The sequence below is a fragment of the Ranitomeya variabilis genome, chromosome 2 (genome assembly GCF_051348905.1).
Source record: "Ranitomeya variabilis isolate aRanVar5 chromosome 2, aRanVar5.hap1, whole genome shotgun sequence".
NCBI lineage: Eukaryota > Metazoa > Chordata > Amphibia > Anura > Dendrobatidae > Ranitomeya > Ranitomeya variabilis.
In genome coordinates this window covers 22,559,557-22,587,408 of record NC_135233.1, presented here as the reverse complement: position 1 = coordinate 22,587,408, position 27,852 = coordinate 22,559,557, and the positions used below count along the sequence as shown (strand labels likewise).

The 27,852-nt window shown below is 42.0% G+C and overlaps 1 protein-coding gene across 2 annotated transcripts in view; it reads left to right on the top strand.

Annotated features, from left to right (window-relative positions):
* ALK (ALK receptor tyrosine kinase) overlaps window positions 1-27,852 on the top strand; it is an 880,658-nt gene that overhangs the window by 559,965 nt on the left and 292,841 nt on the right. For both annotated transcript variants that reach the window (XR_013220998.1, XM_077282112.1), the window contains exon 5: window positions 21,317-21,444. Coding sequence is in view for 1 of the 2 variants with exons in the window: in XM_077282112.1 (XP_077138227.1) it covers window positions 21,317-21,444 (128 nt within the window). In the remaining variant the exon portion in view is untranslated. The remainder of the gene's footprint in view (window positions 1-21,316; window positions 21,445-27,852) is intronic.

Genomic DNA, 27,852 nt, shown 5'->3' with positions numbered 1-27,852 from the left:
CCCAGGTCACTGTGGTTTCACCTTTTGTAGAGGTAATTGTAGGGCTAGGATAGACAGGTTTTTTTTAAAGGAGGAAGCCATCTCTTCAGCAGTGTCTGTTGTTGAGGTGGAGTTCTCCGATCACTGTCTGATTTCTTTTTCTCTGAATGTTTCAGAAACCCCTCGGATGGGAAGGGGACTATGGAAGCTGAATTCGTCCCTCTTGGAAGAAGCAGAGATAAGACAATCCTTTGAGGACTTTCTTCAGAGCCAGGTACCGCTTTTGGATCTCTGTAGCGATAAGTCAGAGTGGTGGGAGATGTTCAAGGATCGGGTTGCGAGTTTCTTCCGACAGCTCTCGAGCCTCAGGAGCCTGAGCAGGTACCGCCTGTATCAGGAACTGAGGAGGAAACTCGAACATCTCGTCTCGGCTGGAGGTGACCGTGAGGAGATCTCCAGAGTGAAGTCTTTACTCAAGAGGTGTCAGTACGATAGGCACACATCTTTGGTTTTTGAGAGGGATTTCGGGAGGTACCGCTCGCCTGACCCCTACAGAAACTGTAAGATGTCAGTGAGTTGTAAGGTGGTGACAGGTTTGGTCGACGATATGGGTTCCCTGAACAGATCCAAATCAGGGATCCTGGAGGTGATCAGATCTTTCTACTCACACCTCTTGGGGAAGAGGGATCTGGATCGGAACGTGATGTCGGCTTTCCTGGCCGAAGCCATCCCTGAGCCAGGAGATGACCCCTCGCTTCACGTTTTGACAGAACCAATCAGGGAAGAGGAAGTGCGACTGGCCATTGATGGGCTTCGGCCTAAGAAATCGCCAGGTCCGGATGGCTTAACATCCGAGTTTTATAAGACCTTTAGGGACTCCTTGGTCCCTCTCTTGACTGAGGTGTTTAACGAGTGTCTCTCCTCGGGCGCTCTTTCCCAGTCAATGAGGCAGTCTGCCCTGATTATCCTGTCAAAGGGTAAGGACCCATCCCGTATTGAGAATTGGCATCCCATAGCGCTTCTCAATACGGACCGGAAGGTTCTGGCAAAGGTGCTGTTCAAACGGCTGGTGAAGTTTGCACCCCGGCTCCTTTCGGAGGCCCAGCACTGCTCTGTTCCAGGCCGCAGTACGTTTAGTGCTGTGCTCGGTGTCCGAGAGGCAGTGGAGCAGGGCAGGGCAGGTCACTGGAAGGGGTACTTGCTGTCCTTAGACCAGGCGAAGGCTTTTGATCGGGTTAACCATGAGTACCTCTGGTCCATCCTTCTGAGGTATGGTCTGCCTGGGGGGTTTGTAAATTGGCTAAAGATCTTGTACGCGGGGGCAGAGACTTTCCCGCTCGTGAATGGTTGGTCTGGCCGCCCTTTTGAGGTTGGGTCTGGGGTCCGCCAGGGCTGTCCATTGAGCCCGCTGTTATACGTGTTCGCGATAGATCCCCTTTTAAGGAGGATTGAGCGTGGACCGTTGGTGGGAGTCAGGATGGACCAGGTGGCCCCGGAAGCCACTCTGAGGGTGGTAGCGTATGCCGATGACGTCTCCCTTTTCGTGTCCTCGGGTGAGGAGGCGGAGTGGGTCATGTCTGAGGTTGATCGCTACTCGGAGGCTTCTGGGTCCAGAATTAATCAGGAAAAGTGTGAGAGTCTCTGGCTGGGAGGGGGAGACCCTAGTTTTGGTCTCCCGGACACTCTTCCAGAGCCCCAGGCATCGGCAAAAATCCTAGGCATCGAATTTGGCCCTGGGGACTACCCCCAGCAAAATTGGGAGGGCAGACTTAAGATCGCCGCCCAGAAGGTGGACCAATGGAAGGGTTGGTCTTTGACCCTGAGGGAAAGGGTTAGCCTGGTTAAGGGTTTTTTGCTACCCTTGTTAATATACCTGGGCAGTGTCTGCATGTTGCCAGAGCCGCTCTGGACACGGGTCTACAGCCTGTTTTTCCAGATGTTATGGGTGGCTTCGACCCTTCTTCCAGGAATGGGAGACAGGAGGGCAAGTGAAGGACCTGCGCACACCGCACGGGCATCTCCCGGCTTACGCTACCCCGGTTCTGAAGGTGATCCGCCGGTGGGGTCTGGGAATGTGGGAGATCAGGACCATGTCGAGGAAATTCCTTGACAGGAGGGTCCTGTTGACCCATTTCCAGAAGCCTCTGGTGCTCAAAGATTGCCCAAGTCGGGATCTGGAGGGTGGGCTGAGGTTATTGAATTCTACACGGGTCCCCTTAAAGTTTTGGGACTTGGCTTGGCGTTGCTTCCATGGGAAACTGTATGTAAGGGACAACCTGAAGTGTAGGAACTCCGATGATCGGGGTTGTCCCCGTGAGGGGTGTTGCGACACGCTGGAAAGCATGGAGCACTTCCTCCTTCAGTGTCCTTTTAATACAGGGGTCTACAACAGGGTGGGTGCTTCCATAGGCTGGCCTCGGCTGGCACACCTTTCCTATGCGGAGTGGGCGTATGGGGCATTCGGATCCCTGGGTGGCCGAGATCGGGGCACTTTATTTCTAGTCAGTTCAGTCGTCAGGTTTTACACGTGGAACGCACGGTGCTTAGTGTCAACTCAGCAGAAAATCCTCCCCCCGGGACGAGGTTGTTAGGAACATTCTGGGTGGCCTGGTGAAGGTGCGCTCTCTGGAGTATGACAGGCTGGGTGCAGCGAGGGCCTCTCTTCTCTGGAGAGGGTTCTCATTTAATGTACCTAGGGCTTAGATAAGCAGGTAAATGATAAGGACAGGTAGATAGCTTCAGTAGGGACAGGTAGATAGTTAGGGACCGGATAGGGACAGCCTAGGGACAGTTAGGTAGGCACGCGGTGAATTAGGTAGGGTAGTAGGGTCAGGCAGGGAGAGACAGGGAAAGGTAGGTAGATGAATAGGGGCAGATGTCTAGACAGGTAGGGACGGCTGGTAGGGTAAGGATTGTTAGGGTAGAAGCCTGTCATCTCCGGTTTCCCGGTGGCGGGCTGGGGCTTTTCACTATCAGATTTTTGTTTTGCAGAAGTGAATTATTGATATAGGGCTTACAGGCACCAATCCTGGCTCTGGGTAAGTGTTGTATATAGAGTTATGTAGCATTGTATTGTACGGTGATGATCCTGTGGCTTTCAGGGTTAATGCACCTGTAAGCAAGAGGTTATGAGTTACTAGGTGAGCTTATTTTTGTTTTGTGTGGGTTTGGTGGTAGGTTGTTTATAGTTGTGTTTGCTGTGTAAAAAAAAAAGAAAAAAAATTAAAAATGAAATAATAATAAAAAAAAATATATAAATTAAAAAAAAAAAAAAAATGAAATAAAAAAATTATAAAATAAGTAAAAAAAAAAAAAAAGTTTGTGTGATTTAATTAGGTGTGTTTAAGCCAGGTGGCTATAATGTTTCTTTTTGGGCGATGGACCAGAGTTTTCTTTGTCAGGTTTGGTATGAAGTGTGTATGTGCGTGTGTATTAATAAAATGTTTCTTCTCTCCTTGGGTGAGGTAACCTGGGGAGGAGGAATCAAAAAGTGAAAAGAAGAGTAAAGGACAGAAAACAACATAAAGAAAGAAAGAAAAGATGGATGAAGCTTCTCTGAGAAAGAAGGCGGCAGTTTGTTTTCCTTTGCGGGGTGGCTTTGACTGGGGGCAGTTATGCTGGACTCGGACTTTGCTTTGGACTGGGGGGTGGTAATGTTGGACTCGGACAGTTGCTTTTGCTGGGGTTTTGATTTTTGCTATTTATTGATTGTAAGTTTTGTATTTTTATAATAAAAGAGTTCACTACAAATACATTTATACAGTCACCACTAGGGGGAGATCACTATATACAGATTTATACAGCCACCACTAGGGGAGCTCACTGAATACAGAGTTATACAGCCACCACCAGGGGGAGCTCACTGAATACAGAGTTATACAGCCACCACTAGGGGGAGCTCACTGAATACAGAGTTATACAGTCACCACTAGAGGGAGCTCACTACATACAGATTTATACAGCCACCACTAGGGGGAGCTCACTACATACAGATTTATACAGCCACCACTAGGGGGAGCTCACTGAATAAAGATTTAGATAGAGCTAGTATTGTGCAAATAAGCAGCAAACGTTTTACAATGATCAGGGAAGCTGCTTCCTCCCACAATCTTAATGTTAGGTCCAGTGTATCCAGGGAAGGACTGGCCCACCAGAGAACTGGAGAATCCTCCGGTGGGCCCTGGCTTCTCCTGAAGAAGAGTTCATAGTACAAACCTTGAAGCTGATATGGGGGTTTGAGTGGGGGAGAAAGGTGGGCCCTCAGAATAAAATCCTATGGTCGGCCCAATGTTCTTCAGTCTGACACTAAGGGTACTGTCACACTAAACGATTTACCAACGATCACGACCAGCGATACGACCTGGCCGTGATCGTTGGTAAGTGGTTGTGTGGTCGCTGGGGAGCTGTCACACAGACCGCTCTCCAGCGACCAACGATGCCGAAGTCCCCGGGTAACCAGGGTAAACATCGGGTTACTAAGTGCAGGGCCGCGCTTAGTAACCCGATGTTTACCGTGGTTACCAGCGTAAAAGTAAAAAAACAAACAGTACATACTCACATTCCGGTGTCTGTCCCCCGGCGTTCTGCTTCTCTTCACTGTGTCTGCGCCAGCCGGAAAGCACAGCGGTGACGTCACCGCTGTGCTCGCTTTCCGGCCGGCCGGCGCTCACAGTGCAGAGAAGCAGAACGCCGGGGGACAGACACCGGAATGTGAGTATGTACTGTTTGGTTTTTTTTACTTTTACGCTGGTAACCACGGTAAACATCGGGTTACTAAGCGCGGCCCTGCACTTAGTTACCCGATGTTTACCCTGGTTACAAACGAACGCATCGCTGGATCGCTGTCACACACACCGATCCAGCGATGACAGCGGGAGATCCAGCGACGAAAGAAAGTTCCAAACGATCTGCTACGACGTACGATTCTCAGCAGGGTCCCTGATCGCTGCTGCGTGTCAGACACAGCGATATCGTAACGATATCGCTAGAACGTCACGAATCGTACCGTCGTAGCGATCAAAGTGCCACTGTGAGACGGTACCCTAAGTGTATCTAAGACTCTGGGTCTCTTTCTGCACTAATCCTGCCCTGTATGACATTGATATATCATATTTTCTGATGACTTCTAATTACTCTTAGGCATCGTTATTATAACATTTGATCTTCATTACCTTTTCTATGATCTCATTCCTCCCAGGGAGATTATGACTCATCTAACGGGTGTTAACAGCCCCATCAGGACCAGAATCTTCCATGTCGAAGGCGACTTCATTATGTTAAAGCGCAGGTACTAGTAATTATTTGTGGCAGGAGCGACACACACAGGAGACTCATTCAATGACTAAGAGTAAAAATATTAGCAGCCCTTCATTGCCTTGTAATTGAAAACCAGGCAGCCATCTTTCTTTTAAGACATCTGCAACAGCGGCCACCTGGATGCATAATGCGTGTTTGTACATTATTGGTCAAGGTGATGAAAATGGTTTATATCAGTGATCAGCGGACACTGCGAGTCGTAATAGGCCTGTAAATTATTCATCTCTTACAAGGGTAAAATTTCAAAAATATTAAGATATGGCTTCTCTGCCAAAGTTACTAAATGCGGAATAAGAAGACTAAAATTATTGGAAGTTTTGCTATAATATGATGGGAAAAACCTAATATCAAAAACTTCAAAGGTGTTATATCATCAGAACATAAAAGGTAAAAGGTAAAAAAAAAAAAATATATATATATATATATAGTGTATACCGTATGTAATGTAATTCTTGGACAAAAAAGTATTGAAAAATGAAAGGACTCAACAAGTCATAACATATACTGGTGAAATGATCGATTGTTTTATTTATGAAAATAGGGGCAGTATGGTATTATAACTACTTTACTACTGCCCACTATGTACAAGAATACAACTACTATAATACTGCTCCTATGTACAAGAATATACTATAATACTGCCCTATGTACAAGAATATAACTACTATAATACTGCTCCTATGTACAAGAATATAACTACTATAATACTACTCCTATGTACAAGAATATAACTACTATAATACTGCCCCTATGTACAAGAATATACTATAATACTGCCCTATGTACAAGAATATAACTACTATAATACTGCTCCTATGTACAAGAATATAACTACTATAATACTACTCCTATGTACAAGAATATAACTACTATAATACTGCTCCTATGTACAAGAATATAACTACTATAATACTGCTCCTATGTACAAGAATATAATTATTATAATACTGCTCCTATGTACAAGAATATAACTACTATAATACTGCTGCTATGTACAAGAATATAACTATTATAATACTGCCCCTATGTACAAGAATATAACTACTATAATACTGCTCCTATGTACAAGAATATAACTACTATAATACTGCTCCTATGTACAAGAATATAATTATTATAATACTGCTCCTATGTACAAGAATATAACTACTATAATACTGCTGCTATGTACAAGAATATAACTATTATAATACTGCCCCTATGTACAAGAATATAACTACTATAATACTGCTCCTATGTACAAGAATATAACTACTATAATACTGCCGCCCTATATACAAGAATATAACTACTATAATACTGCCCCCTATGTACAAGAATATAACTACTATAATACTGCCCCTATGTACAACAATATAACTACTATAATACTGCTCCTATGTACAAGAATATAACTACTAATACTGCCCCTATGTACAAGAATATAACTACTATAATACTGCCCCTATGTACAAGAATACAACTACTATAATACTGCCCCTATATACAAGAATATAACTACTATAATACTACCCCCTATGTACAAGAATATAACTACTATAATACTGCCCCTATGTAGACGAATACAACTACTATAATACTGCCCCTATGTACAAGAATATAACTACTAATACTGCCCCTATGTACAAGAATATAACTACTATAATACTGCCCCTATGTACAAGAATACAACTACTATAATACTGCCCCTATATACAAGAATATAACTACTATAATACTACCCCCTATGTACAAGAATATAACTACTATAATACTGCCCCTATGTAGACGAATACAACTACTATAATACTGCCCCTATGTACAAGAATATAACTACTTTACTACTGCCCACTATGTACAAGAATATAACTACTGCAATACTGCCCAAATGTACAAAATATAACTACTATAATACTGCCCCCTATGTACAAGAATATACTATAATACTGCCCCTATGTACAAGAATATAACTACTATAATACTGCCCACTATGTACAAGAATATAACTGCTATAATACTGCTCCCTATGTACAAGAATATAACTACTATAATACTGCCCACTATGTACAAGAATATAACTACTATAATACTGCCCACTATGTACAAGAATATAACTGCTATAATACTGCCCACTATGTACAAGAATATAACTGCTATAATACTGCTCCTATGTACAAGAATATAACTACTATAATACTGCCCACTATGTCCAAGAATATAACTACTATAATACTGCTCCCTATGTACAAGAATATAACTACTATAATACTGCTCCTATATACAAGAATATAACTACAATAATACTGCCCTTATATACAATAATATAACTACTATAATAGTGCCCCTATGTACAAAAATATAACCACTAAAATACTGATCCTATGTAGAAGAATATAACTACTATAATACTGCCCCTATGTACAAGAATATAACTACTATAATACTGCCCCTATATACAAGAATATAACTACTATAATACTGCCCCCTATGTACAAGAATTTAACTTCTATAATACTACCCCCTATGTTCAAGAATACTTTTCAGAGAATATGAATGATAACACCAAATTTTTTTCTCCCCTCATGGTTAGTGGTTGGGTGAAGCCATTTATTGTCTCTACTGTGTTTTCTCTTATTAAATTATAATGACAACCCAAAACATCCAAATTACCCTGATCAAAAATTCATATACCCCATTTCTTAATACCGTGCATTGCCCCCTCTAACATCAATGACAGCTTGAAGTCTTTTGTGGTAGTTGTGGAGGAGGTTCTTTATTTTCTCACATGGTAAAGCTGCCCACTCTTCTTGGCAAGTCTCCAGTTGCTGTAAATTCCTGGGCTGTCTAGCATGGACTGCGCGCTTGTGATCTCCCCAGAGTGGCTCAATGATATTGAGGTCAGGAGACTGAGATGGCCACTCCAGGACCTTCAATGACAGGTCGATTTGGCCTTGTGTTTTGGATCATTGTCATGTTGGAACTTTCAAATACCTTCCTATGTGCAGCTTCCGGGCTTTGCCTCCAGTATTTGCTGATAACTTGCTGCATTCATCTTTCCTTCAACTTTGACCAAGTTTCCTGTGCTTTTGTAGCTCACACATCCCCAAATCATCAGTGATCCACCTCTGTGCTTCACAGTAGGAATGGTGTTCCTTTCATCATAGGTCTTGTTGACCTCTCTCCAAATGTAACGTTTATGGTTGTGGCCAAAAAATTCAATTTTGGTCTCATCACTCCAAATGACCTGGTTCCATAAGTTTTGAGGCTTGTTTCTGTGCTGTTTTGCATATTGTAGTGAGATACTTTGTGGCATTTGCGCAGTAATGGTTTTCTTCTGGTGACTCGACCATGCAGCCCATTTTTCTTTAAGTGCCTCCTTATTGTGCATCGTGAAACAGCCAAACTGCTAGTTTTCAGAGTGTCCTGTATTTCAGCTGATGTTGTTTGTGGGTTTTTCTTTGCATCCCGAACAATTTTCCTGGCAGTTGTGGATGACATTTTTGTTGGTCTACCTGACCCTGGTTTTGCTTTTACAGAGCTCCTGATTTTCCATTTCTTAATCACAGTGTGAACGCTGATGACTGGCATTATCAATTCCTTGGACATCTTTTTGTATCCCTTTCCTGTTTTAGGCCGGTTTCACACGTCAGTGGCTCCGGTACGTGAGGTGACAGTTTCCTCCCGTACCGGAGACACTGACACACGTAGACCCATAAAAATCAATGCATCTGTTCAGATGTCATTGATTTTGTGCGGACCGTGTGCGGACCGTGTCTCCGTGTGCCAAACACGGAGACATGTCAGTGTTCGTGGGAGCGCACGGATTACACGGACCCAATAGAGTCAATGGGTCCGTGTAAAACACGCACCTCACACGGACATTCTCCGTCTGGGGTCCGTGTGGCGTGCCGGAGACAGCGCTACAGTAAGCGCTGTCCCCCCCCACATGGTGCTGAAGCCGCCATTCATATGTTCCCTGTAGCAGCGTTTGCTATAGAGAAAATATGAATGATAGTGTTTAAAATAAAGATCCATGTGTCCGCCGCCCCCCCACCCCCTGTGCGCCCCCCCCGCTGGTCAGAAAATACTTATCCGGGTCCCCCGTCGGCTGTCGCTCCTTCCTGGTCTGGCCGCGCCTCCTACTGTATGCGGCCGATTACACTCATGAATATGTGGCTCCACCTCCAATAGGGGCGGAGCCGCCTATTCATGAGTGTAAATGAGCGGCCCCACGTGACCGCATACAGTAAGCCGCGGCCAGACCAGGAAGGAGCGACTGCCGACGGGGGATCCGGGTGAGTATTTTCTGACCAGCGGGGGGGGCGCACAGGGGGTGGGGGGGCGGCGGACACATGGATCTTTATTTTAAACACTATTCTTCATATTTTCCCTGCAGCAAACGTTGCTGCAGGGATGATATGAATCGCAGCTTCAGCACCATGCAGAGTGGGTACCACACGCTCCGTGTGGTACCCACTCGCCATACGGGCGGCACACGTGTGCCGCAGGTATGGCCTCCGTGAGTTCCCAGGCACACGGACACGGATAACTCCGGTACCGATTTATTCCGGTACCGGAATTATCTGGACGTGTGGGACAGCCCTAATACAGTTAAACTACCTTTTCCCGTAGATCCGTTGACAATTCTTTTGCTTTTCCCATGACTCAAAATCCAGAAACATCAGTGGCTGGATGAAAGATGCAAGAGTCTGTCTGGATCCCAGAAACTCTCTCAGCTTCTATGCACACACTGATTACAAGCAAACAGGTCACAGGTGAGGATGTTACCTTTAGTAGCCATTCAAACCCATTTGTGACAACTTCTGTGCATGTTATCAGGCCAAAATCACCAGGGTATGTGAACTTTTGATCAGGGTCATTTGGTCCCTTCTGCCAATCAGAAGCCGTGTTTGCGGCGTTGTCATGCACATGACAGCATGGCAAACACTGTATACTCGGGCCCCCATGCAAGTGAATGGGGTTCGGGTCAGCTGCTCAGTGTCGCTGGATGACAGGCTGTATGGTCGCTTCATGCAACCATGCAGCCTGCCATCTAGATGTAGCAGAGCTGTCTGTGAGGTCACATCCTGCTGTCTTTCACTTTTCCGCAGCAAATACACTGCATGAAAGTCAAACTGCATTTTTGCAGCCTTTTTTTACCATCCATTTAAGTCAATGGTGAAAAACGCTGCAAATACGCTGTAAAGACACTGAAAGAAGTGATATTGCTCTATGTAAAAAAAAAAAAAAAGCTGCAAAGCACAAAATCCTGATGACAAAAAACCAATGTGTGTGCATGAGATTTCTGAAATCTCATAAGCTTTGCTGGTCCTGTAAAAAGTAGCTGAAAAGTAGAATTAAAAAACACAGCAAAAACGCCCAGTGTGAGCAGAGCCTAATACTGCCACATATTTACAAGAATATATCTACTTATTATTGTCCACCTCAGAACAATATGTCAAAGTAAATTTTTCTATTCTAGGATTTTAGGATATCCGAACCATAACAATAATGGTTTCTTAGTAAAGAGTTCTTGTATCCTTAATATTGTTTTCTAAACTTTGAACTCTCTGTATCGCACAATTATCCATCTTTTCAGAACATCCATAGTTTGCACATTCTGATGCTTCATCATGAGATGAGCAGGATATAATCCCTCATGTAGTAGATTAGCGCCCCTAGTGGCAAGAAAAATGTAGTTATATCATTGGAAACATTAGCAATTCCCTTTCATTCTTGTGTGGGAGAAAAGTTTGCTCAGCAGATAAGTTTTCCTCTGCAGTTTGTGTTTTATTAATCTCCAGGTAACGGTGATTACATTGCCGCCGTTTTGTTTTTACGGAGGATAACTGTATTTTACCACCTACACCTTATTCTTGCAATGATGACACTGGGGATAGGGCTTGTTGTTTGTGCACAGATAAGCCACTGAGGTCTTGTTCACATGTTGCACATTTTCCATGCCCGGGGTTTGGATGCAGTTTTTAACCATGAATTATACAGAGAATTTTTCACAAGTGTTAGCAGAGGCATACCTATTACAGGTGCGGGTCCTGGAGCTTAGGGGGCCCAAAGGGTTATTTTGGCCCATATGAAACACTATTATTGTCAAAAACTTGTAATAATTTGGAGATCTGTTGAAGATTTTGCAATGCAGAACTGTGTAAAATGTAGTTTTTATTTTTATTTTTTCTCTCCGTTATAGAGATATTATGGAGATATTAGCTTGGAAAGTTTAAGTTATAGTTTATAATAAGTTGAAGCGGCATTACCAGAGATTCTTTGCTTTTTCCCCTGCATTACAGTAACCAATCATAAGCAGGCCATGCCATGCAGGAATAAAAAGTCCACACCTTTCTCTGAGCCCGGATCTGTGCCGCTGCTGTGTAGTATAGAGCAGAGTGTGATTACAAATACTTCCGGATCTCCATTCAGGACAGTATCAGTGTAGGGGAGAGCTACAGTTACAGACCTGTTTGTAATTACACTTAGCTTTGCTATATTCTCACACTCCCCCTTCATTGACTGTCATGAGGAGATATATGGAAGTGTTTGTAACGACACTCATCTTTGCTATATTCTTCCTTCCTTACAATGACTGCCATGAGGGGAGATCTGGAAGTGTTTGTAATGACACTCAGCTTTACTATATTCTTACTCCCCCACACAGACTGCCATGAGGGGAGATATGGAAGTGTTTGAAATGACACTCAGATTTACAATATTCTCCCTCCTCCCACACTGACTGCCATGAGGGGAGATATGGAAGTGTTTGTAATGACACTCAGCTTTGCTATAGTCTCCCTCCTCCCACACTGACTGCCATGAGGGGAGATATGGAAGTGTTTGTAATGACACTCAGCTTTGCTACAGTCTCCCTCCCCCGCACAGACTACCATGAGGAGAAATCTGGAAGTGTTTGTAATGACACTCAGCTTTGCTATATTCTTACTCCCCCACACAGACTGCCATGAGGGGAGATATGGAAGTGTTTGTAATGACACTCAGATTTACTATATTCTCCCTCCTCCCACACTAACTGCCATGAGGGGAGATATGAAAGTGTTTGTAATGACACTCAGCTTTGCTATAGTCTACCTCCCCCCACAGACTGCCATGAGGAGAGATCTGGAAGTGTTTGTAATGAAACTCAGCTTTACTGTATTCTCCCTCCTCCCACACAGACTGCCATGAGGGGAGATATGGAAGTGTTTGTAATGACAATCAGCTTTACTATATTCTCCCTCCTCCCACACTGACTGCTATGAGGGGAGATATGGAAGTGTTTGTAATGACACTCAGCTTTACTATATTCTCCCTCCTCCCACACTGACTGCTATGAGGGGAGATATGGAAGTGTTTGTAATGACAATCAGCTTTGCTATATTCTTCCTTCACTATACTGACTGCCATGAGGGGAGATCTGGAAGAGTTTATAATTAGTGATGAGCGAGTATACTCGTTGCTCACTCGGGTGATCTCCGAGTATTTGTTAGTGTTCGGAGATTTAGTTTTCATCGCCTCTGCTGAATGATTTACAGCTACTAGCCAGGCTGAGTACATGTGGGGGTTGCCTGGTTGCTAGGGAACCCCCACATGTAATCAAGCTGGCTAGTAGTTGCAAATCATTCAGCTGCCGCGATGAAAACTAAATCTCCGAACACTAACAAATACTCAGAGATCACCCAAGCGTGCTCGGGAAAACCCGAGCAACGAGTATATTCGTTGATCACTAATCAGCACCTATAGTGCTGGCAGAATTATGATGAAGAGGAATGCTGAAAATTAGTGAATGGCAAGTTGCAGAGCATGAGTGTTGCTAACTTCCTCTTCTGTACGTGTAGCCCATTAATGTGCGTCCTTCTAGGGTGTGATGGTGTGATATGCTATGTGGGTATCATTTTGTGTATATTTCTGTTTTGCTTGTTTTCATGGTGTTGAGTTGTTATTTGCCATCTGATATTCTCCTGACATTCCTGTACCATTATCTCTCCACAGGGTCAGTGAATAATGTTGTTTGCTAATATGCTAATGACATGTTGACCTAGCTTGTTGAGACAATGAGCCCCTGCTACCTTCCCCCTCCTGACCTGTGAATGAGGAGGGAGACTTAAAATATCAGGAAGGTGAGACACAGATCAGTCTTGTTTGGAACTATGAAGTGAACACAGCACGTCAGAGAGAAGGGGAAGCGTATGGACCATATTTTATCCTCTGTGCTGGATTGTTGGACTTTTATCATGTTACTGAACTGCATTTGTGTTCTGGACTATTTTTTATCCTTTGTGTGGTGGATCGTATATCTGGACCTTTCGTGTTTTTGTCTAAATAAAGATTCTTGGATCTTTTCACTCATCTCTCGCTCTGTTGATTGTGTGATACCGGAGTAGGACCCTGTGACATAGGGAAAAGCTCAAATTTATTAAAAGGAGTAATTTCTCCCCAATAAGTAGCAGACAAGTCCAGTTTGTTTCTAGAGTCTCTCTTTAATTCCAGCACATAAATATGAATCTCCTTAGGAGTCCGGAGTTATCTGATAATTGTCCCCGACCACTTCTGGTCCTTCCATCCTGAGTGAGAACTTTCACAGAATACATAATGAAGGCGTCACTCCCGCACTGGCACCGGCACATATTAATACTTTGTAGTCATTACACCCACAATATGGCCACTGTGGATACTACCCAGTGCACTTAATTGGTTAATTACACATCAATTAGAAAAATATTAAAGCTTTGGCAGGAGCGGAGCCCTGGAGCAGTGGACAGCTGGGCCTCCGATAATGAGTTTTGCAATTCATTTACTTGGGTCACTGAGTAATAAACAAGCAGATTCCGATGTTTGTTATCGGATGATTATGTGATGGCTACAAGCGAGGAGGAGGATGATGGAGGGGTTGGGGGGTGAGGTGCGGTAGATAGTGGGGAACAAGTGAAAAAGAGCGTCCTATGTCCTTGCTATTGCATGACGCCCTTCCTACTCCTCATCCAGGCATGCATCAATGTAAAGGGTGACCCAACCCTTAGAAAAGGGTCCCTTGGTGGACCCCAAAAATCTTGAAAATGAAAGGGCTGCAGGACAAATACGTAGCTGCATTCTCTTCGAACTTTTTCCCGCACTGCGCCTTCTCGACTACTTGGCCTGGCGGGGGCTGCTGCCAGTCCCGATCACTGGAATGGAGCGATGTTGCCGTTCCCTGCGCAGTGGGGCTTAAGTACACCGCTGGAAGAAAAACGTAGAAGGAAGTGCAGCTCTATATCGGTACAGCAACCGCAGGATAGTGGGGTCTTAGAAGCTGGACCCTCAACTCATAAAGCTGCACCCTAGTGATGAGACTAGCCCATTATCCATAGGAAACGTCTGCCTGTAAATAGGCCCCTGCTCAGATGTGTGGACAGGACTATGGATCTAAATGCAAAGAGCAATTGTTATTGGCTGACAGCAAGCAGAGATAGTGATACAGGTGAATAGCCTGCTGGACACTGCAACAACGTCAGATCCAAAGCAGAAGAGCAGGAGGCACAGATCACAGGTCAGGGGCTGCGGATCGGTAGAAATGCTGAAACCCAAGAAAGAGGGCAGTTCTCAGCACCAGAACAAGAAGAAGCTGCTGGCTTTATGAAGGAGAAGACGTGATACTTGTTACTTACTTCAAGAAAATTACCATTATCACAATATTTTATATGAGCAGGACGATCAAAGGTCATTAGCAGCCATGGTTATCAGGTATAAAAGCACCATAAGTCCCAGCAAATGGTTCTGACTTTTCAAAATAATCTGTCCTGTGTGTACATGAAGAATAACGCAATTTCTGGTCATTATATCACTTCTATCCTGCAGTTTTCTTCCCTGCAGGCCCTTTCTTTTATTTTCAATTGTTTCTGAGCTGGTGGGTGGAGAGGAGCTGCAATAATGTCTCACATACACAGCACACACACAGATATTAGGGATTTCAGCTCTCTTGTCTGTACGTAATGTATGAACAGAAGTAGCAGCATAATGGAGGATATTAAACACTGAGCTGTGGAGCTGTGAATCCTGCTCTGGTGTAAGATAAACCTCTTACTAGAAAGGAGCAGCACATGTAAAGCAGTATTGAGCAGTGTAGCTGTGAATCCAACATTAGGGTGAGTTAAAACTGTTGCTAGAAAGCAGCAACATAGAGACATGATACAGTGGTACTGAGTAGCGTAAATTTGAATTCAATATGAATCCAACATTGGTGACATAAAAAACATATTAGAAAGCAGTTTGATGGACATTATTCAGCAGTACGAAGCAGGGTAGCTGTGAATCCAGCACTTTCGGTGAGCTAAAATACTTCGAAAGCAGCAAAACTGAAACAGTATCTCTTATCTCCTCTTTCGCTTTCTCCTCTTACCCTTTCCGTAGATTTCAATAGGCAGCTGTATTCTTATCCCTCACTGTGCTGGCAGACCATAATGTCTGGAGCAAAAGGAATTTTAGCCAATTTTTCAATGTGAATGCTGAGGGTAGGAGGCCTTGGGAAGCGAAGAAGTGGCAGATATATTTGTTTGTTACATAGATTTATGCAAAGTTTGTTAAAACGACAGTGACCATTAAAAGACAATAATATTTTGTGACTTTTATCTGGGTTATTAATGATGTATAAGTCACTATATCGGCCAATCATAAGCAGAGCACAAATCGTAAATGCAGTCATGGTATCAATACTCAGAAGGAAGTTTTTCTTAGGAATCAAAGTGCATCTCATATATAGGAAGATCACATTAATATCCCTTCTGCCCGCCTGTGTAACACACTCTTATTGTACATTATTCTGTCAAAAAGATGTAGGATTTTTCACTATTATATTCAACTGAAACTACAAGGAACATAAAATGTATATGACTGCAGTGAGTATACCTACCACTAGGTGGAGCTAGAGAGCAAGTGATTGGTGAGATCAGTGCTGTGTGCACACCATGTGGTCATAGAGGGTATTACAGGCAAAAAGGATGCAGGATGATGACATGAACTACAAATCTGTGTTAACCCAAAGGCAAAAAAACTTCCAGGTTTCAAAATGAGTTCACAAATTGCTGCTAAGCTGATGTCAGTGATCATATTTGTGCCCTAATAGATCAGAGCTGCAGTTTAAACCATGAAGGAAGGAAGAAAAAATAGAACAAAAATCAGTGTAGGACAATTAGCTACAGATAGTGAGACCACAACTGGAGTTTATTTATTGCATTAGAGTAAAACATACAGAAAGTATTATTTATATTATAGATCACAGGAATTAATAAATGTAATTCTACTAAATCATTATGTTGCACTTATATTAAAATACGCTTTTAAATAGGTTAAATATAATAATAATAATAATTTCACTATAAAATTATTTTCTACCAATCACAAGCCGGTGTGAAGTGATGTCCACATGAAGGTCGCCCTAAAGTCTGCAGCAAGAAGAGTCATCAGATTAATGTGCAGTTTATTTCCCCTCCATAAGTATCATTAGTTTCAATGGCATCCTTCAGAATTTATATCTGGTCGCCATCTTGTTACATTCTGACCTATTATATGTATTTTAACTTTTTTTTTCTTTTGCATTAAAGTGCAGAGTCAGCGACTTGTAAAAGTAATCCCGGAGAGTGCGCTGATTTGAGCTATCTCCATACAAACAAAACCTTTTAAAATAACAATTATTTATGAGGCTCAGGGCACAAGGCAGGAAAACCAATAGAAAATTATAATGAACAAGTAACCACTTAACGAGAGGAATAGAGTAACAGTGTTACACAGGATTTATACGCGAAGCTGCAAAATAACGGAGGAAACTTCACCTGAACAGGACTATATCTACCATACTACTGCCCCTCACACAGGGATATAACTACTATAATACTGCCCCATATCTACAGGAAGATAACTACTATAATACTGCTCCTATGTACAAGAATATAACTACTATAATACTGCTCCTATGTACAAGAATATAACTACTATAATACTGCCCCATATCTACAGGAAGATAACTACTATAATACTGCTCCTATGTACAAGAATATAACTACTATAATACTGCTCCTATGTACAAGAATATAACTACTATAATACTGCCCCTATGTACAAGAATATAACTACTATAATACTGCTCCTATGTACAGGAATATACCTCCTATAATACTGCTCCTATGTACAAGAATATAACTACTATAATACTGCCCCTATGTACAAGAATATAACTACTATAATACTGCTTCTATGTACAAGAATATAACTACTATAATACTGCTTCTATGTACAAGAATATAACCACTATAATACTGCTCCTATGTACAGGAATATACCTCCTATAATACTGCTCCTATGTACAAGAATATAACTACTATAATACTGCCCCTATGTACAAGACTATAACTACTATAATACTGCTCCTATGTACAAGAATATACCTCCTATAATACTGCTCCTATGTACAAGAATATAACTACTATAATACTGCCCCTATGTACAAGAATATAACTACTATAATACTGCTCCCTATGTACAAGAATATAACTACTATAATACTGCCCCTATGTACAAGAATATAACTACTATAATACTGCTCCTATGTACAAGAATATAACTACTATAATACTGCTCCCTATGTACAGGATTATAACTACTATAATACTGCTTCTATGTACAAGACTATAACTACTATAATACTGCTCCTATGTACAGGAATATACCTCCTATAATACTGCTCCTATGTACAAGAATATAACTACTATAATACTGCCCCTATGTACAAGAATATAACTACTATAATACTGCTCCTATGTACAAGAATATAACTACTATAATACTGCTCCTATGTACAAGAATATAACTACTATAATACTGCTCCTATGTACAAAGATATAACTACTATAATACTGCTCCTATGTACAAGAATATAACTACTATATTACTGCTTCTATGTACAGGAATATAACTACTATAATACTGCTTCTATGTACAAGACTATAACTACTATAATACTGCTCCTATGTACAAGAACATAACTACTATAATACTGCTCCTATGTAGAAGAATATAACTACTATAATACTGCTCCTATGTACAAGAATATAACTACTATAATACTGCTCCTATGTACAAGAATATAACTACTATAATACTGCCCCATATCTACAGGAAGATAACTACTATAATACTGCACCTATGTACAAGAATATAACTACTATAATACTGCCCCTATGTACAAGAATATATCTACTATAATACTGCCCTCTATGTACAAGAATATAACTACTATAATACTGCTTCTATGTACAAGAATATAACTACTATAATACTGCTTCTATGTACAAGAATATAACTACTATAATACTGCTCCTATGTACAGGAATATACCTCCTATAATACTGCTCCTATGTACAAGAATATAACTACTATAATACTGCTCCTATGTACAAGAATATACCTCCTATAATACTGCTCCTATGTACAAGAATATAACTACTATAATACTGCCCCTATGTACAAGAATATAACTACTATAATACTGCTCCTATGTACAAGAATATACCTCCTATAATACTGCTCCTATGTACAAGAATATAACTACTATAATACCGCCCCTATGTACAAAAATATAACTACTATAATTCTGCTCCTATGTACAAGAATATAACTACTATAATACTACTCCTATGTACAAGAATATAACTACTATAATACTGCTCCCTATGTACAAGAATATAACTACTATAATACTGCTCCTATGTACAAGAATATAACTACTATAATACTGCTCCTATGTACAAGGATATAACTACTATAATACTGCTCCTATGTACAAGAATATAACTACTATATTACTGCTTCTATGTACAAGAATATAACTACTATAATACTGCTCCCTATGTACAGGAATATAACTACTATAATACTGCTTCTATGTACAAGACTATAACTACTATAATACTGCTCCTATGTACAAGAACATAACTACTATAATACTGCTCCTATGTAGAAGAATATAACTACTATAATACTGCTCCTATGTACAAGAATATAACTACTATAATACTGCCCCTATGTACAAGAACATAACTACTATAATACTGCCCCTATGTACAAGAATATAACTACTATAATACTGCTTCTATGTACAAGACTATAACTACTATAATACTGCTCCTATGTACAAGAACATAACTACTATAATACTGCTCCTATGTAGAAGAATATAACTACTATAATACTGCTCCTATGTACAAGAATATAACTACTATAATACTGCCCCTATGTACAAGAACATAACTACTATAATACTGCCCCTATGTACAAGAATATAACTACTATAATACTGCTTCTATGTACAAGACTATAACTACTATAATACTGCTCCTATGTACAAGAACATAACTACTATAATACTGCTCCTATGTAGAAGAATATAACTACTATAATACTGCTCCTATGTACAAGAATATAACTACTATATTACTGCTTCTATGTACAAGAATATAACTACTATAATACTGCTCCCTATGTACAGGAATATAACTACTATAATACTGCTTCTATGTACAAGACTATAACTACTATAATACTGCTCCTATGTACAAGAACATAACTACTATAATACTGCTCCTATGTAGAAGAATATAACTACTATAATACTGCTCCTATGTACAAGAATATAACTACTATAATACTGCCCCTATGTACAAGAACATAACTACTATAATACTGCCTCTATGTACAAGAATATAACTACTATAATACTGCTCCTATGTACAAGAACATAACTACTATAATACTGCTCCTATGTACAAGAATATAACTACTATAATACTGCCCCTATATACAGGAATATAACTACTATAATATTGCCCCCTATGTACAAGAATATAACTACTATAATACTGCTCCTATGTACAAGAATATAACTACTATAATACTGCTCCTATGTACAAGAATATAACTACTATAATACTGCCCTATGTACAAGAATATAACTACTGTAATACTGCCCCTATATACAGGAATATAACTACTATAATACTGCCCCCTATGTACAAGAATATAACTACTATAATACTGCTCCTATGTACAAGAATATAACTACTATAATACTGCTCCTATGTACAAGAATATAACTACTATAATACTGCTCCTATGTACAAGAATATAACTACTATAATACTGCCCTATGTACAAGAATATAACTACTGTAATACTGCCCCTATATACAGGAATATAACTACTATAATACTGCCCCCTATGTACAAGAATATAACTACTATAATACTGCTCCTATGTACAAGAATATAACTACTATAATACTGTCCCTATGTACAAGAATATAACTACTATAATACTGCCCCCTATGTACAAGAATATAACTACTATAATACTGCCCCTATGTACAAGAATATAACTACTATAATACTGCTCCTATGTACAAGAATATAACTACTATAATACTGCTCCTATGTACAAGAAAATAACTACTATAATACTGCTCCTATGTACAGGAATATACCTCCTATAATACTGATTACATTGTATTGTGTCTGGTGAATAATGTGAGTCTGTCTTCGTTCTTTCCTTTAACCTAATTATCGTTCTCAGCTCTCAGACTGTCAGGGGATGGATGGACGTTGCACACAGACTTGTGATTTAACCACTGAACACATCCTCTATTTAATAATTGTACATTACAGACTTTGCTTGTGTCCCTGGGGCCGGGGTTCTCTGTGACTCTTTGCATCATCAGGACATATATGTAGTGGGAAGAATAGCCCCTGTGTTCAGGAATTAAAGGGCCAGCATGCATTCTGCTGGTAGGGACCTGATGAGATTAGGGGGGTAATTGCTGCTGGTTTTGCTACAGGGAAACTCATTCACAAAGTTCCCAAACTTAGAAGGACGTTGCCCAATGCTTATCATGCTGCTGACCCGCCATCATGGTGGCTCGGTGGCCATGTGGGCCACGTCCGACGTGGAGAACAACCGCCTGCGTTCTCATCAGCCTCTCCCTCTTGTCTCTTTTTCTAATTTCTACTGAACACAGATGGGCGACTATTGGAGGACCCGTTGGATACAGAATGAAACCCTTCCGGATATCTCTGGATTACATGGATGAAAGGGGCCCGAGCGTCGCTGCTCTAGATTCCTTCACTATGAAAAACTGCACAAAAGGTAATTAACCCCTGATTATTGTTCACCAAGCAGTCTGTCACTTTCTTTCCATGATATTTATTTATTTAAAATTATTTTGTTTTAATACTCAGAGAAAACAATTTGTTATAAGTCGTTTGCTGAAATAATCTGTGTAGTGATGCTGTTTAAAAGGATATAATTGGGCAAATTATATTTTAAAGAGGAAGATCCAATTCTACGACTTTTTATAGTTTATATATTTTATAATCTTATATTTTATAATCTTCCCCACATTGGAAATCCAGGTTTACTGTCAGTGAATGAGGACGCGCTTGTTTCCATTCATACTTATTCTTACTATCAGCTGAGAAGTGGATACAATTGTATCTGAGCTATCCACTTCAGCAGCAGATGCATAAATATCTCTCTCTCTCTGGTAGTTTGCTACATTGTATCAGTCTGCAGTCGCAGGGCATTGTATAGACTGGATACAATTGCTCCATCTTCTGCAGGACTCGCTGTGTACAGGATTACTGATTCCTCATTCACTGACAGCAAATAGTGGCTCTGACTAATGATATGGAATTGTAACGAAGAGAATAAATGCTACTGCCATGTTCTGTATTAATGAGAACTGTAGCAAAACTAAGAACACTGTGCTGTGCCTGGCCGGGGGGGACAGAGAATGACGGTGAGGACCAAGGAGAAAGCGCAGAGGCGGCCAGAACCTCCTGGATGTCACATGGACTCTAAATTACATTTATAGAGTTGTGCAGCTGATAAGAGGAAAACTCTCAGCGAGGTCGGGCACGTATTGTTTTTAGCAAAGAGAGATGCTGCCACAATTTTTTATCTATCACATTGTGCAGCTCTTTACAGGCATCATCATCGCTGTCTCCATTGGGGCTCACAATGTCAATTCCCAGTTTGTCTTTGGAGGAAACCCACACAAACACGGGGAGAACATGCAAACTCCTTGCACATGTTGTCCTTGGTGGGATTTGAACCCAGGACTCCAGCGCTGCAATGCTAAGCACTGAGCCACTGTGAAGCGTAAAGGAATTGATACAAGGTCATCTTTGCGACATCTGGTTTACAAACTCAATACTGCCATGGTGCGACTGTCCAGGCTGAAAACAAGGACACAATGAGTGACGAATGGTGACATCATAGAGGTTACCGCTGGTCACTGAAGCTGCATTCACTGTGAGCCAGGTGGATGAACTGTGGTGACCTCAATAAGATCACCGCTAGCTCCGGGAGAAGTTTCACATGCTGCTTATTTTTTCCCTCCGGATTTTAACCATTAATGTTTTGGTTTGTTTTGTTTTTTTCAAATCTGCAGAGCGTCAATTCTTTCAATGTTTTTGCATTTTTCACCCATTCAAACAAATGGAGAAAAACACACGTGTATTTTGCGCTGCGTTTTTCCAGCCAATGCTTTAGGTTTTGGTGTAGAAAAACCTACTGTAAATACTCAATATATGCACTAGACTGTGTGTACACGGCGTCTGTCAGGCTTGTGTGAACAAGCGCTAAAGAGACGAGCACCTCAAGTTGTTCATTATGTTGATCATGTTCAGCTTCTTTTAACCGTTTCATGCCTCAAAAGCCGAGAACGGGCTAAAAGAAGTGACCTGACTATTCTTCGAGATGATTCTGCTTGGATGCCGCTCAATGGTTCATATTAAAATGTAAAAAAAAAACTGTTTTAAAAACAACAGGAAAAAAGGATTTAAAAGACGTTAGAAAAAGACACTTCAGGACAATAGACGCCACATGCATAGAACCTAAGGCCACGTTCCCACCATGAACTTTCGGTGAGTTTTCAAAGTTGCACATTTTCTGCCCCCATTCAGTAAAATAGGTCACATTATAGAAAATACGCAGCGTAAGAAAAACTCACCAAAAGTTCATCATGGGAACGTAGCCTAAGACTTTTTTTGCTATGGATTTTTCTTTGTTACTGGTTTTACAAAATGCAAATGACACGCTTGTTATGTGGCGACACCTTGATGTTGCTTAAATTTACGTGGTGTAATTTGTAGTTCTGACATCTGTGATCATGACTGCAAACAATGATTGAAATTAGATCAATTGTACAGAAATCTGCAATTGCCCATGATTACGGAAAAAATACTGGAGTCATTAAAAAAAACAGCGCCACCACTGTCTCTAGGTCATGTCTGGTACTGCAGCTCATCTGTGTTGAATTGAAGAGGCTGCAATATCCCATGTAACCAGTGTAGTGATGTTTTAGAAAGAGAGATTCAGCCGTGTTTACCACGTGTGGACAGCCCCTTTAATAATACCTAATCCATGGTCCTTAGGTTATATTACAAATTGGAGATGTGCATAAAAAGTTGTCATGGCGTCCCAGCAGGTCATGGAAACCATCATTCATCCTATTGAACAGCCCTAAAGTCAGTGGTTTCCCAGTCTGGAAGGGCTGGTAACAGAGAACAATAACTTATATCCACCTGCACTGCAGCCTGCAGGTCTAGTGTCCCTTTAATTGACTTATTTAGTGCAGGAGATGAGCAGGACGTGATCCACCTGTGCCATGACCTTGCGTCTCCTCTCCTGTTTGATCCTCTCATATTTCACTCTTCCGCCGCACAGAGATGCTGGGTTTTCTGGACCTGGCGAATCCAATGCATCATCCTCTGTGAGAGTGGATATAAATAAGACATGGTGCCTGCCGCAGATAAATCATCTCACGGACCCATCGTCTGAAGCCTCTTTACCTGCTGTGTTCTAGTTATGGAAAAGTAAATGTTTGGCCAAGCGGGATTATTTTTATAGACTTGTCACTTAGACCCTGGACTCTGCTCAGGAGGCGACGATAAGACCTGACCACAAAACAAGAAAAGATGATGTGCCGGATCTCAGCGGTACAAGGAACAGTGACTGTATGAATGGACATGTGCTTCCTCATGTCAGCTGTATAATAAGATTGTAGTGAGCGGCCCCTAGTGGTGACTGCAAATCTGTATGTAGTGAGCTCCCCCTAGTGGTGACTGTATAAATCTGTATGCAGTGAGCTCCCCCTAGTGATGGCTGTATAAATCTGTATGCAGTGAGCTCCCCCTAGTGGTGGCTGTATAAATCTGTATGTAGTGAGCTCCCTCTAGTGGTGACTGTATAAATCTGTATGTACTGAGCTCCTCCTAGTGGTGACTGTATAAATCTGTGTGTAGTGAGCTCCCCCTAGTGGTGACTGTATAAATCTGTATGTAGTGAGCTCCCCCTAGTGGTGACTGTATAAATCTGTATGCAGTGAGCTCCCCCTAGTGATGGCTGTATAAATCTGTATGCAGTGAGCTCCCCCTAGTGGTGGCTGTATAAATCTGTATGTAGTGAGCTCCCTCTAGTGGTGACTGTATAAATCTGTATGTACTGAGCTCCTCCTAGTGGTGACTGTATAAATCTGTGTGTAGTGAGCTCCCCCTAGTGGTGACTGTATAAATCTGTATGTAGTGAGCTCCCCCTAGTGGTGACTGTATAAATCTGTATGTAGGGAGCTCCCTCTAGTGGTGACTGTATAAATCTGTGTGTAATGAGCTCCTCCTAGTGGTGGCTGTCTAAATTAATATACAATGAGCTCCCTCTAGTGGTCGTATAAATCAGTATGCTGGGTACTCTCCTACTTGCAGCTGCCAGGAGCCAAAGATTTAGTATGTTACATGTGAAGGAAATATATGGAATGGATTTGCAGCTTTCAGTGACAATTTATCAATGTATTCCTGCTACAAACCTTTAAACAAGTTTGGGCTGAAAAACATATTCCTAAAGTCGCTGTAAACGTTTTCCAATACATATAAGTGATTCAAAAGTGTGCAGGACATCAGATATTTACTTAAAGCATTGTCTTTAAATGTTTTCTGTGATTTCAAGAAGTTTTGCATAACTTAATAATGCAAGCAAATATAGGAAACTGTGCGATATATCAGAGAAATCTGCTTCTCTCTCCTCTTAGTTTCATTATTTACTCTGAAAAACTGGTAGAAATCAATTTTGTTCATAAGATGGATTGGCATGTCACTTATCTATCACATCACAAGTCTATAGAGAGGGTAGGAAGAGTGAGCAAGACATAGGACAGCGATAGATCATGCTGCTGCTTTCTAGTAGGGGTTTCTTCCCTTTCTAGGGCTGGATTCACAGCTGCGCTGCTCAGTACTACTGTATCATGTCTTCCATGATACTACTATATATTAAAATGATCTAAAGCCAGCACCTTTAACTGCTGTATTACTGTAGTCCATCGGTATGTATCTAAGCCCTCACTCCCCCTGGATATGCCAAAAAATACCTTATATACTTCTATGCATCGCCTAACTAGTGGAAAAAAAGTTGGTTACCCAACTGATGACCACTGTGATGGTGTGATATGTTATGTGGGTATCATTTTGTGTATATTTATATTTTACTGATTATCATGGTGTTCTCTTGTAGTATGAGTTATTTGCCAATTGATGAATTGCTGTTATTTGCCATCTGATATCAGCCCCCACATTCCTGTACTGTTATCTCTCCACAGGGTCAGTGAATAAACCTGTTTGCTAATATGCTAATGACATATTGAACTAGCTTGTTGAAACAATGACCCCCTGTAGTGCCTTAATCCACTAGGCACCTTTGTCAGGTGTGGGAGGCCTGAAAACCACCCCAACCTGTCTGACTACTCCTGGACATAAGGAGAGGACAGGAGCTGGGGGGAATTCAGATCCTGTGTGGACCCATGAGGTGAAGACAGCACTTAAGAGAAAGAAAGAAGGGAATATGGACTGTTATCCTCTGTGCTGGATTGTTGGACTTTTATCCTGTTACTGAACTGGATTCGTGTTCTGGAACATTTTATCCTCAGTGTGGTGGATCGTATAAATGGACCTTTTGTATTTTTGCATAAATAAAGGTTCTTCGATCTTTTCACTCATGTCTCGCTCTGTTGATTGTGTGGTACCGGAATAGGACCCTGTGACAACTGGTGGCAAGCAGCGGGTTCAACAGAGCGTAACCTAATGGAGAACCACCCACAGAGTGAGTACAGAAATTGGACTGTATCCAGTTTACAGGAGAGAACCAGAGACCTGGGCCTGAATTACCAGGGACTGAGTAAAGAGGCCTTAATTGACCTACTGGTGGGTGCCAGCCCGGTCACCTCCCCCCATATGTCTGAAGGACGAGCACTGGAGATGAGGGCCCCCACCCCAAAAAGCCAGTGGGTGGTGTGGTATGAAGAGATGGCGATTCTGGACCCAGGCGTCTCTCAGGAGTACAAGGAGGAGGCTGCCCGCCGGGCACAGCGGAGACAAGAAGCAATGGAGCTTGAAAGAGGGAGTAACGCAATGTGGAATGTAAACCCAACGATCCGGGAGCCTATACGGATCACCCGGACAGAGATTAAGCCATTTGATGAGGCTTCCGGAGATGTGGAGGGGTTCTTCAAGGACTTTGAGCAGCAGTGTGCTGTGATGGAGGTGCCCCATTCTGGCTGGATGCGTTTGTTAGTGGACTCCTGAACGGTAGCCTGGCGGAGGCTTACCGACCCATTGACTCACAGCAGAATCGAGATTATAACATTGTAAAGCAGACTATCCTGGATTACCATGCTATCACCCCAGACTCATATAGGGCCAAATTCCGAGACCTCCCATGCACCACGGGGGGATCGTTTAGGATGTATGCACATAAGATGTCCCAGGCATGTTGGAGATGGCTGGAAGCAGAAAACGCCTTTACTGTGGAAGATGTCATACAGGTGTTCCTTATAGAACAATTTCTTGCCAAGTGCCCCGCAGAGGTACGGGAATGAGTCCGGGAGTGCACACCGGGTACCGTGGATAGAGCTGCAGCCCTGGCTGATGAAGCCCTTACTATCCGACCGCAACGGAGGAGGCTTCTGGACAATGAACCACGGCCTTCTCCCACGCCCCGTCCCTCTCCGATTATATCTGCCCCTCCACCCAGCCGCAGGCCGATGACAATCACAGCTCACAATCCTGGGCCCCAACAGTTCCGACCACGACCTGGGGGTATCACAGAGAGATGTTATGGGTGTGGGCAACCTGGACATTTGCAGTCTGGCTGTCCCTCAAGGATTCGGAGGGAGCCCCATGCAGCCCCACCTCGTCCAGTGCATCTTGTGCACTCCATCCTGCCTGAGGAAGAGCTACCACCACCCCCACCAGAGTGGACCACCGACCACGGCACCATAGATACCCCTCCTGGAGTGTACGGACTCCGGCCTTTGTCCATCAGAAATACACAGCAGCGGCATTGCCACCTGCAGGATGTCTTAATTGATGGACACAAAGTGTCAGGATTTAGAGACACGGGGGCATTCCTGACTATCGCTGACCCCCGTGTGGTTCAACCCGAGGCAATTCACCAAGGCCAGGGAATTCCCATTGTCCTGGCGGGGGGTGTCCGCAAATATATACA